Here is a 12,605-nt window from a genome sequence, read left to right on the forward strand (position 1 = left end):
CAGTGCAGATAAACTCACTTTCTCTTTAACCCTTTTTCCTTTGTCCACTGTTCATACCCTCAGTTACACTTCCACATACTCTCAATCAAGCTTCTGTATACTATTAACAATTACACTTACTTACACCATCAAAACTGTTTGTCCCATTCCCTTCAGAACCCACAAATTAAACAATACAGTTCTTCAGTTTCCATAAACACCCAGTACTTAGTCTCGTGATTAGATCACTCAATTATAAAAACTGTTCATGTTACTTCATTTACCTTCCCTCCTTAAGAAGAACAGTAACTGTAAGAAGGTGGTATAGTTTAGGGTCCCATTCCAGGGCCACTTCTCATCATCTTCTAACTTATATACTAACCACCATTGATTGCAATACTTGATTAAAGTTTTCTTACTCAGGGTGCCTCCAGGTTCCCCTGCAATATCTCGCCAATGTGCATCCCAAAGGGGTTTGTTTGGTAATTTCCTTCCCCTGGGAGCCTCCCATGATGTTTACAAAATTCTTATTGATTCCTAATTTCCTCAAAGTTTCCACAAACAACCCTTAACACCGTATAGTGATATTGTTCAGTTATAAACACTTGGAAACAGATCTCACAGAAGCTTGTCCACATTCCTTTATACTCTTCCCCACAATCGGAACACAGTACTACATAAATGGACTGACACTCACTCCCTGAATGGAACGCTTCTCACTCACAGCACACTCACTCTGATATTTAGAACAAAAACCATGGTTTATACATAATACACAGTGCTGACGATATCCTTTAGCTGGAATCTTAATAACACTAATAACATTAGTCGATCAGCTGCAAGCTTGAAGATTTTTCCGAAAGTTAGCTTGACCTGAAATGATTAGATACACGGTACCGAACACTCAGCAGATGGTGATAACAATAATACAACCTATAACTCCCACTACTATCTCCAGGAGAATCCACGCTATCATTTGACAAAATCCCCGCTGTTACCAATCACCTAAGGGAGAGCTGTTGCTCTTTCCTCGCGTACGACTTACAGGTCCCCTTTGTAGGAACTCCCCAAGGAGTCTTCCTACCCCAGCCGGCAGCCTAACCCGTGAGCTCACGTACCTCAGGGGGGGAGCAGGTACACTCCTTCATACCCTGCGTAGGACGTCTCCTTCATGCCTTACGGGTTCCCCCTTTTCCATACACATACCTGGTCCACCTGTGGATGGTCCTTATCTGTCCCTGCAGTGATCGGGTGAGGAAGGGAGTCCTTCCAAGAAATCTTGGGGCGAGCCAAAGTTGTCCCCTCTCTCAGCCGGTCCTGCAGCCGAACAGAGTGGGTCCCATCTGGGGTGCCAAATTGACGTGCGGAAGTCAGACCCTATAGCCGGTAAGGATATAGAGCAGGTATGTGTTTATTGGTGATGCGCGTACACCTTGGTGCAAGGGGGATCGTTCCACCTAAGTTGCACACCGTCAGGAGAAATCATACTATAGATATAGGTCAAACTAATACATAATCAGTAGTTGACAGGAATTCAGATACATATTCATTACATTCCCGAGAGCCCATTAGCATGCAGTTCCTCCTCCCCTTGCGCGTGCATAGTAGGTTGTGATGATGAAGGCTCATAGTCTTCCTCGCGAAGGCTTGTAGTCTTCCTCGCTGCAAACTTCTGGCCCTGAAGGGGGGGGCATCCCCCGAACCAGTTTCAGGTTGCCCTGTAGACATCTAATCACTTCCCTGCCAAATGTTTTTGAGCTATTCTCCAGTCCTTATCTTTATGGCCTTCGTTCTCCTTGTTATTCCGGACCTAGTGCCTGTGAAAGTGCTTGGAATCCCTTGTTTTCTAATACTCTCTACATAAACTATCTCTGTTTGCCCCTTACGTCTATCTTGTGAAGCTGCTTTCTCTTTTCTTGCTATGAAGCCCTTCTTTCTATACTGCGGGGACCTGATTTTGCCCTTCAGTATTTCATTAAATTTTTCCCCTCCCAACTCTCCAGCCTGTCTAGGTCTCACTGGATGACACCACAGCCTTCTGGCTTGTCAGCCACTCCTCCCAGTTTTGTGTCATCAGCAAACTTGCTGACTGCACACTCTATTCCTTCATCCAAGTCACTGATGAATATATTGAATAGCACCGGTCCCAGTACTGATCCCTGAGGGACTCCACTAGACACAGGCCTGTATGAGAACTGTTGAACTGTTGAACTGTCGCACTGGTGAGGCCGCATCTTGAGTACTGTGTCCAGTTTTGGTCCCCTCACTACAAGAAAGACATCGAGGCCCTGGAGCGTGTCCAGAGGAGGGCAACAAAGCTGATGAGGGGTCTGGAGCACAGGCCTTATGAGGAGCAGCTGAAGGAGCTGGGATTGTTCAGTGTGGAGAAGAGGAGGCTCAGGGGAGACCCTATTGCTCTCTATAACTACCTGAAGGGAGGTTGTAGTGAGCTGGGGGTCAGCCTCTTCTCTCTTGTGACTAGTGATAGGACTAGAGGGAATGGCTTCAAGCTGTGCCAGGGAAGGTTCAGGCTGGTCGTTAGGAAATACTACTTCTCTGAAAGGGTGGTCAGGCACTGGAATGGGCTGCCCAGAGAGGTGGTGGAGTCACCGACCCTGGAGGTGTTCAAGGAATGTTTGGATGTTGTTTTGAGGGACATGGTTTAGTGAGAACCATTGGTGATGGGTGAATGGTTGGACTGGATGATCCTGTGGGTCTTTTCCAACTTTAGCGGTTCTATGATTCTATGAATCACAGCCTGAACCTCTGATTGACCACCTGAGGCAAGCACTGAGTCAGCTGTGGGAGCACACAGGTGGAGGCAATTCACCTGTGTGACCGGAAGGGGTGGAGCCGGGCTCCACCTCTCCTAGACCCCATTTAAGGGCTGACTGCCACTTGGGATGGATCTCTTTCTGGAGATTGCTTTTTGTGGTGTTTCTTGCGAGCCTACAATGCCAGTGATTGCTTTCATTTATCTATGATTATCTTTTCCAATGTGATTTTCTTACTATGCTTAACTTTTCTGTATACTTATTGATCATCTAATACTTTATAACATTTGTGTTCTTGTTGTCCTTACAAGGCCTCCAACTAGACCCTATGCCATTGACCACAACTCTCTGGCTTCCATTCAGCCTGTTCACAATCCACCTCACTACCCAATCATCCTGCCCACACTTCTTCAGTTTAGCTGTGAGGATGCTGTTGGAGACGGTGTCAAATGCTTTACTGAAATGAAGATAGACCACATCCGCTGCTTTACCATCATCTATCCACCTGGTTATTTATTCTTAAAAGGCTATCAGGTTAGTCAAGCATGACTTCCCCTTGGTGAAGCCATGCTGACTACCTCTAATGATCCTCTTATCCTTGGTGTTGCCTCTAGGCATATCAAGGATAAGTCGTTTCATCACCTTTCCAGGGATGGAGGTGAGGCTGAGCGGTCTATAGTTACCAGGGTCCTCTTTCTTGTCCTTTTTTAAGACTGGGGTGACATTTGCTTTCCTCTAGTTCTCAGGCACCTCTCCTGTTCCCCTCAACTTACCAAAGGTGATGGAAAGCAGCCTAGCAATGATTTTTGCCAGTTCCCTCAGCACCTGCAGGTGCATCCCATCAGGGCCCATGGATTTATGGATGTCCAGATTGCTTAACTGGTCCATAACCCAGTCCTCATCAACTGAGGTAAACTCCTCCTTTATCCTGGCTTCCTCTGGTGCCTCAGGGGTATGGGGCTCATCAGGACAGCCTCCAGCAGTATAGACAAGAGATAAAGAAGGCATTCAGTAACTCTGCCTTCTCTGTATCTTCTGTCACCAGAGCACCCACCTCATTCATCAGTGGGCCTACATTGCCTCTAGTGTTAGTTTTATCTGCAGTGTATTTGAAGAATCCCTTTTTGTTGTCTTTGACCCCTCTTGCAAGGTTTAATTCTAAGGAGGCCTTAGCTTTCCTAGTTGCCTCCCTACATCCTCTGACAACAGTCTTATAATCCTCCCAAGTGGCCAGCCCCTCCTTTCACGATCTGTAAACTCTCCTCTTCCACTTGAGCTTGCCCAGCAATTCCCTGTTTAATCATGCATGTCTCCTGGCTCCCTTTCTCAACTTCCTACCTGTTGGGATGCTATGATTTTGAGCTTGGAAAGAGCGGTCCTTGAATGCTAACCAACTATTTTGGGCCCCTTTACCTTCTAGTACCCTGTCCCACGGGATTTCCCCTAGCAATTGCTTGAAAAGGCCAAAATTGGCACTTCTGAAGACCGGGGTTGTGATTCTGCTCGGTATTCTCTTCTGGCCACGAGATCCTGAATTCCACCACCTCATGGTCACTGCAACCAAGGCTGCCCTCAGCCTTTACCACTTCAACCATACCCTCCTGATTGGTGAGAATAAGATCCAGTAGTGCTCCTCTCCTAGTTGGCTCATCCACCATTTCCATCAGGAAGTTATCATCAATGCACTGGAGGAACCTCCTGGATTGTGGATGGCTGGCTGAGTAGGCCTTCCAGCAAATATCAGGGTAGTTAAAATCCCCCACAATAACCAAGGCCTGTAATTGCGAGGCCACTATCAGGTGCCTGAAGAAGGCTTCATCAACTTCCTCATCCTGAGCTGGTAGCCTGTAATAGATACCCACAACAGTATCACCCATGCCAGCCTGCCCCTTAATTCTCACCCACAAACTCTCAACCCACTTCTCATCCACCCCTGGACAGTACTCAATACATTGTAGTTGCTCTCTCACGTAAAGAGCAACTCCACCACCTTGCCTTGCTAGCCTGTCTTTCCTGAGAAGGACATAGCCATCCATTACCACATTCCAGTCATGTGAGCTGTCCCATTATGTCTATGTAATTGCCACCAGGTCATAATCTCCTGACTGAACATGGATTTCTAACTCCTCCTGCTTATTCTCCATGCTGTGTGCATTGGTGTACAGGCATTTCAGGGAGCGAGCTGAGCACACTGATTTCACCCTGGGGGGGGTGGGGGGTCTCCCAGTCTTCATAAATACTAGAGCACTGCCCCACCAGTGCAAGCCCAGCTACAGCCCCATTCCCCTTCGAATCTAGTTTAAAGCTCTCCAGATGAGCCCTGCTAATTCCTGTCCCAGAACCCTTTTACCCCTGAGAGATAAACCTTTCCCATGTGTTACTGTTAGGCCTAGTGTCTTATAAAACAAGCCATTATCAAAGAACCCAAAGCCCTGCCTGTAGCACCAGCCTCGGAGCCAAGCATTTATGGACTGGATCCTTCTATTCCGTCCCATATCCTCACCCGAAAATGGAAGGAGGGAAAAGAAAATAACTTGCACCCCAGAGTCTTTCACCAACCATCCCAAGGCCTTGTAGTCTTTCTTCATTCCCCTCAGACCACAGGATGCAGTTTTCTCCCCACCTGTCTGGAAGATCAGTAATGGGTAGTAGTCTGTCGAGTACACCAGGTTGAGTAGTGTCTTGGTGATATCCCTGATCCGGACTCCAGGCAGACTGCAGACTTCTCTATGATGAGGGTCAGCTCTACATATTGGGCACTCTGTTCCTCTCAGAAGGGAATCACTACTACAATTACCCTTCTTTCTTTCTTATCGGAGGCAGTCTTGAGGCATGGTGTCAACTGCCTCTTCCTATTTCACCTCATAGATGGGCCTTCCACCACATCCTCACCTACCTCTCCCTCTAGATCCAGGGCCTGAAACCTATTATGGAGGAGTATCTGGGGAAGCGAGGCAGGTAGGGAGGTTGGTTGCCCACAGTGCCAAACTGGGACTCGCTTCCAACCCTCCTCATCTTTTTGGTCCCCTACCTCATCCTGACAGTGACAGGGCAGGGGCTCCACCACACTCTGGGGGGCATCCCCCCGGTGCCTTTCCCTCTGGCCCACCAGGGAGTTACTCCACCAATCAGTCTCCTGCTCACATGCCCTGATCATCTTCATGGCCCTCCTCTGGACCTGGTCCAACAGCTCAATGACCTTCTTGTGTTAGAGGCCCCAGTACTGGACGCAGTACTCCAGGTGGGGTCTCATGAGAGCAGAGTAGAGGGTTAGAATCATCTACCTTGACCTGCTGGTCACATTTCTCTTGATGCAGCCCAGGATACGGTTGGCTTTCTGGGCTGCAAGCGCACATTGCTGGCTCATGTTGAGTCTTTCATCAACTGACACCCCCAAATCCTTCTCCTCAGAACTGCTTTCAAGCCATTCACTGCCTAGCCTGTATATGTGTTTGGCATTGCCCCAACCCAGATGCTGGACCTTGCACTTGGTCTTGTTGAACTTCATGAGGTTGGCATGGGCCCACCTCTCAAGGTCTCTTTGGATAGCATTCCTTCCCTCTGGCATGTCAACTGCACCACTCAGCTTGGTGTCATCTGCAAACTTGCTGAGGGTGCACTCGATACCACTGTCCATGTCACCTACAAAGATGTTAAATAGCACCAGTCCCAACAACGATCCCTGAGGAACGCCACTCATCACTGCTCCCCACTGGGACATTGAGTCGTTGACCGCAATTCTCTGTGTGCAACCATCCGGCCAATACCTTATCCAGTGTGTGGTCCATCCATCAAATCCATTTTTCTCCAATTTGGCAACCAGGATGTTGTGTGGGACCATGTCAAATGCATTGTACAAGTCCAGGTAGATGACACCAGTTGCTCTTCATATGTATAACATTCAGATTTTCTAAGTAAAAGAAAGTCAAAAAAATATATATCCTGCATGTTAGCAGTACTGCATGTTACACAAAAATATTTATTGTAGTTGCTATCTCAATTAAAGTATTCACTTTTCCCATGTACACCACGTGATGGTTCTCCAGATTCTACTGCCTTTATCCCATGTTTATTCCTGAGTTTGATTTGGCTTACATGAGGAAGCCATCTGTTCATCTTAAAACACAAGAATTAGTGTTATGGTATTGTCTCTTTCATTCCTAGAATGCATGTCTTTTTGATTTCTCTTCATAAACCACTCTTGACACTGTGCATTCTCATTGCCCATTCTATTTTTCCTATGCACATTTTTAAAGATGGCAACTCAAAGAGTAACGCAGTATTTCAGGTGAAGGGCATCCTTCTTCATTCAAGAAGATTATAGTATATATAGAAGGAGATTATATATTATAATACACTAATAGATATAGTATATCTGTTCACTATTTTCATTTAGTTTCATGTACTAATAGTTTTGCTTAATTTTTTGCTGGTTTTAGTTCTTTTGTTTTTGGCCAGCATTGCAGAAATAAGTGAATCCTATATTTTATTTGGGTCTCTATGTAGAATCATCCCAGCAAATTTAGAATGAATGAGTTCAGGTTGTGCTCTTGGTGCTCCAGGCGGTACTGGGTGTTGCTGAGGACAGTTCTCTTCCTGCTGTTCTGCCCAAGCACTTGAGGGTGCATCTGCACTGTGCAGGGGCCTTGCCAAAGATGCCTGAGCTGCTTTGATTGAGTTTGTATGTTGGTACAGTATTGTGTTTTAAGCTTTTATAAATTCTTCCCAGAGCACTGCAATTATAAGCATACTGCAAAACCGAGCTGCACAATGTACTGATTAATGCATTAGCATTCATAAGTATGCACTGTGTTTACACACTGTCAGGTTTTCACCTTTAACAATTTCAGAGAAAAACGTGTTGATTTACTGTTTTGTTTTGTGGTTGTTTGTCACGGAGTTATCTAGATAGATCTGTGCCCGTGACAGGGGGGCAGTAGGCTTGCGGGCCCCCTCCCCCCCGGCTTCTTGAGAAAAAAATGGAGCAGCGGCAACGATCTAAGAAGGAGAACTTATTTTACTAACTATGATGTTGGAATGCAAGATGACATGATATAATACAATCTAATTGGGAGTAAGGATAATAAATCAAATGAAATGGGAGAGAGCGAAAGAGCGATAGAGAGAGAGAGAGAGAGTTCAGAATACTACCAAAGCAGTAGAAAATTACAGATAGGAACTTGAAAAATCTACTTAATTGTGGAAGAAAGTAGATTTGATTGGGAATATTTCAGTTTCATTGATGCAACTACAGATAAGACAGGTCGATTTGGACTGAGTTCTAAGATTGGTCATGTGCTAGTAAGTTTAAAGCATAGGGCCATGTCATTCATTCTTGGGGCTTTTATAGTTCTATAGTTTTATACATTATTTCTTCAGATACTAGAGCTCCCGTAAGTGTGTTTAGCTGGAATGGCATAGATGGAGACTACTCCATCCTTTTTACCTTCCTTCCTTTTCTTTTTCCTTCCATGTAACAAATAAAACACATGGATTTCTCCAAACAGGTATCCCTCAAGTTGACATCAGACTGTTTCTCTCATTTCCTTGTGACTTTTCTGAGCCTTATTGGCACATCAGTATTCATGATGATTTGCTTTAATCCTTATTTAAAGGGTGCCCTTCACCCCTTATCTTGTGGGTGACTGGTAACCTCTTGGTCAGCAGCTGCAGAAGTCATTTGGCAATGAGAAGGGAATGGTGACTTTATGGTGAAAGCACATCTCTGTTCATGCTGCCTTTACGGATCTAGAAATAGCCCCCTGATCTTCCTTACTTCTTTGATGGAAGAACTTCACTTCATCGACAGTCTGTGGTACCTGTTTACAATCTTTGGTAGGTGTGTGCTGGCCACACTGCTTTGAAAAAGATCTATTTCCTCTGCCTCCTACAGTGCTGCTGTAGGAAAGGTGCATGCTTGAATATACAGTGCCAGATACTGTTAAGTATGTTTCTTTCCTATTATTAAAGGGTTTGATACATGCACTACTTTTGCTTAGCTTTTTTTTTAATTAATGTGTTTTTCTTCTTTTAAAGCAAACGAAGAAACACCCTTGTCGACAATGTGACAAATCTTTCAGTTCATCCCATAGTTTATGTCGTCACAATCGTATCAAGCACAAAGGCATTAGGAAGGTTTATACATGCTCGTAAGTTCTACTTCTATTTATTTTTCAAAGATACTAGGGACAGAGTATAAACCAGCAACAAACATTGTTAATTGAATTTCTCTTCATAACTTTTCCAAGCACTGAGGTTAGACTAACTCAACCTAACCTCAGTCCCATACATTAGTTCCAAGGAGATAAAAGAATTTGGACTTGAATGCAGAATTAAGACTCCTTTGGAGCTAGAACTCATCATTCATAGAAAGTGATTGTTTTCTTGCTGAAATTTAGTTTAGGGAGAACTTAACAGAGTGTTTAATTGAATGTACAGTTTAGTTACATTAAGAGAAGTATAAGAAACAAACTCAGATGCTCCTAGGTTTTTTCTGACCCACATTTTGTACTGTTTGGGATATTATCTAAAGAGAATTTTTCTCTCATTTGCTGTGAATATAAGCTGCTCAAACATTTGCAGTTTTGTTTTGTAATTGTTCTCCCTTTCTTATAATATTTGGGCAATTGATTGGAAAAGCATTGTCTTTTATCTTTAATAGATTGGATTTGTCTAGGCTTATTTACTAGTTCTGTTCACATTCTCCAGAATAGTACATCTATTTTTAAGCATGACATTTGAACCTCTACACGCCTGCTCTGTGTTTATATAGGCACTGCCCAGATTCAAGACGTACTTTTACCAAGCGATTGATGTTGGAAAAACATATTCAGTTGATGCATGGCATTAAAGACCCTGATGTAAAAGAAATGACTGAATTGACTAGTATGGAAGAAAGGGAAGTAAAAGAAGATACAAAGGTAATCACTTAGAAGATTCATTCAGTCACTGAATGAAATTTTTGTGGGTATACATTCAGGATCTTTAAACATATGCAGATATTTTGATACCATAAAATTCTGCTCTGTGAAGTTGAGCCCCCAGAACATCTCAAAGGTTCCTGCAACAAATTCTGTTATGTTTGAACTGGAACTTTTTTTTTCAAAAGACTTACAGTTTATTTTATTCACTGAATGATGGAGAATATAACTTACCTGTTTGGTTTATGAGCGCTTTTCAAAACCTCTGCAACTAAGTCCTCTCATAGATGTAGAAAAGCTACAGGTCCCATAGAAGAATTGTGACCTTATCCCAAATACCCAGCCTTGAGTTTATTTGACATAAATGTTTGAGTGAAACTGCTTTCAGTCTGATGATGAGTGTTAGGAGGAAAGCAAAAATAAGAAGACAGCACTGTCCAAAGACTTGTGCTTCACCCTTTGACAATATATTAATTTGGCTACTAATAATCAGGAGATAATCAAGTCAAATTTCATTTATGAAATATTAAGTGTAGTTGAACTACAGTTCCAGAAGGTACTGCTGAAAAGTTCCTAGACTAATATTCTGCATTCTATACACAACTACAGTCACATTAATGTATACTTGCAGTTACACTGGCAAATACTTAATCTTGTTTACACAGTGCATTAGATACTGCTGCTTTATCAGAGCTGACAAAATAAAATTTGTATGCAATTTATAGTAAGAAAAAAACTTATTTTTCTTACATGTACAACATATATTTGCTTGTATTATTTCAAATACTGTATTTATCGAAGTTGCACTGGAACCTATCAGGGGAAAGTTTTTGTAGTTGGCAGTCATGGTCATTGCAGTCACTGCATATTTATGCTTACAGAAATACTATTTATGACTTTTTTTTAGGTTCCTAGTCCAAAGCGTAAATTGGAAGAACCTGTACTAGAATTCAGGCCTCCACGAGGTGCAATCACACAACCACTGAAGAAGCTAAAAATAAATGTTTTTAAGGTTCACAAGTGTGCTGTCTGTGGCTTTACAACAGAAAATCTTCTCCAGTTTCACGAACATATTCCTCAGCATAAATCTGACGGCTCTTCGTACCAGTGCAGGGAGTGTGGACTCTGCTACACGTCTCACGTGTCTCTCTCCAGGCATCTCTTCATTGTACACAAGCTGAAGGAGCCACAGCCAGTATCAAAGCAGAATGGATCCAGGGAGGATAATCAGCAAGAGAACAAACCCAACCACGAAGATGAATTGTCTGACAACACAGTGTTGGACAGAAGATGCAAAGTATGTGCAAAGACTTTTGAAACTGAAGCGGCCTTAAATACTCACATGAGAACACATGGCATGGCCTTCATTAAGTCAAAAAGAATGAGCTCAGCTGAAAAGTGATCAGATCATTGGGATACAGAAATCTCTCTCCACATTGGAATAATAATGACATTTTTGTTACAGAAAGTTTAAGGTATAATAGTGTTAACAGTACTGTTCAGGCTATTGCAATATATTCTGCATAATAATGTCCCCCTTTGCCTCATTGTCTATACCCTCAAAACCACTGAAGCAGTATTTGAGTTGAAAAGAGTTTGTATATATTTAAGCTAATAACTTTTGTACTCTTTGTTATGTGCTTGTATTGGTATCTAGTGGAAAAAATTGTTTTTTGTTTTGTTTCTGTTTTTTGAAGTACATTTCTCTAAAACAGAGTTCTTAATGCTGGGGCAGTTTCTTGGGTTCTCTTAAACTGTTTCTTATATGAATGTTTCTGAAAGAAAGTTTAGCAGAAGGCAGTGCTTGGAGGGGAAAAAAGAAGAAAGCAAGCCAAGGGGAGATGTTAAATTTCACAGGACTCATGCTTCTAAATGTATTAGGAAGCTTTTAAACTTTCTCTCTAAAAAAAATACCACTGCACGTATAAAGTGCAGTGCTGATTTAGGTGTCAACACCAAAACAGGTGCAGATCCCCCAGAGTGATAAAGTACTTTTGAAAAGTGTAATTGCACAAATATATATATATATATATCACAAAGTAATTTTTAGCCATCAGGTGCTTGTGGTCAAAGCTCAAATAGTTATAAAAGGGCTGGGCTGCTCTGGATTAAACAAGTAAGATGTAATTAGAGAAATAGGCATATAATTATGGTTTTTTTGACATGTAATTTATTAAATGTATAGAAGTGATTACACAGCATTATGTATTTTCCTTTATTTCTGGTTATCAAAACAAAATAGTTAACACTTGCTGCCGAGGTTGGTGTTTCCCATGTAAGCTAATGCCAAATGTTCTGGTGCTCAGCATTACATTCAACCACAGCCATCAAGAAGCGAACACACCACACACCAGCCTACGTGAGTATAACTGGGGCTTCACCATTAGCACAGACCTTACAGAGCTAGTTCAGCCATTTCAAAGTACATCTAAAGTCACTAGTTATGCTTTCAGCAAGGACAGAAAGGTACCATACTGTCCCTTTCATATATGGTTCTCTGTAAGTTATATTTTTGTTTTGTTTTTGCATTTTATATCTTGTATGTATCCCTACAAAACTGTTTTGTACTTTTTTTTTTTAAACAGTTTATATATAGATAACTGCATGCTATACAGTAGTAATTGATCATTTCCTTAAAGTCTTGCTGCTGTCAGATATTACTATACACTATGCCCGTTAAGACTGTATTAAACATATTTCGTATGTAAATAAATGTGGAGCATTTTACCCCAAAAGATTTGTGAGATTCTGTTATTCATCATTAAATTTTAGCAATTTTAAAGATGGAAGTGTTTGAAAAAATACGGATCCTTCTCAGCCACTTCTGTAACCCTTCTTAATCACTCTGAAAATTGTGTATTGGATACATTAATTCTGCTTTGTCTCTTCATCCTTGTATGGGAACTGTTGAATCGCAGCCTGAACCTCTGAT

General features: G+C 42.4%; 1 protein-coding gene across 7 annotated transcripts in view; it reads left to right on the forward strand.

Moving 5' to 3' along the window:
* LOC425347 (zinc finger protein 532-like) overlaps window positions 1-12,408 on the forward strand; it is a 77,239-nt gene extending 64,831 nt beyond the window's left edge. For all 7 annotated transcript variants that reach the window (XM_046905131.1, XM_046905132.1, XM_025144600.3 and 4 more), the window contains 3 exons: window positions 8,790-8,902; window positions 9,526-9,673; window positions 10,581-12,408. In XM_046905131.1, the coding sequence (XP_046761087.1) occupies window positions 8,790-8,902; window positions 9,526-9,673; window positions 10,581-11,075 (756 nt within the window). In that variant the 3' untranslated portion in view covers window positions 11,076-12,408. The remainder of the gene's footprint in view (window positions 1-8,789; window positions 8,903-9,525; window positions 9,674-10,580) is intronic.
* Window positions 12,409-12,605: the final 197 nt, after the last annotated feature.

Source organism: Gallus gallus, chromosome W (assembly GCF_016699485.2).
Source record: "Gallus gallus isolate bGalGal1 chromosome W, bGalGal1.mat.broiler.GRCg7b, whole genome shotgun sequence".
NCBI classification, from domain to species: Eukaryota; Metazoa; Chordata; class Aves; order Galliformes; family Phasianidae; genus Gallus; species Gallus gallus.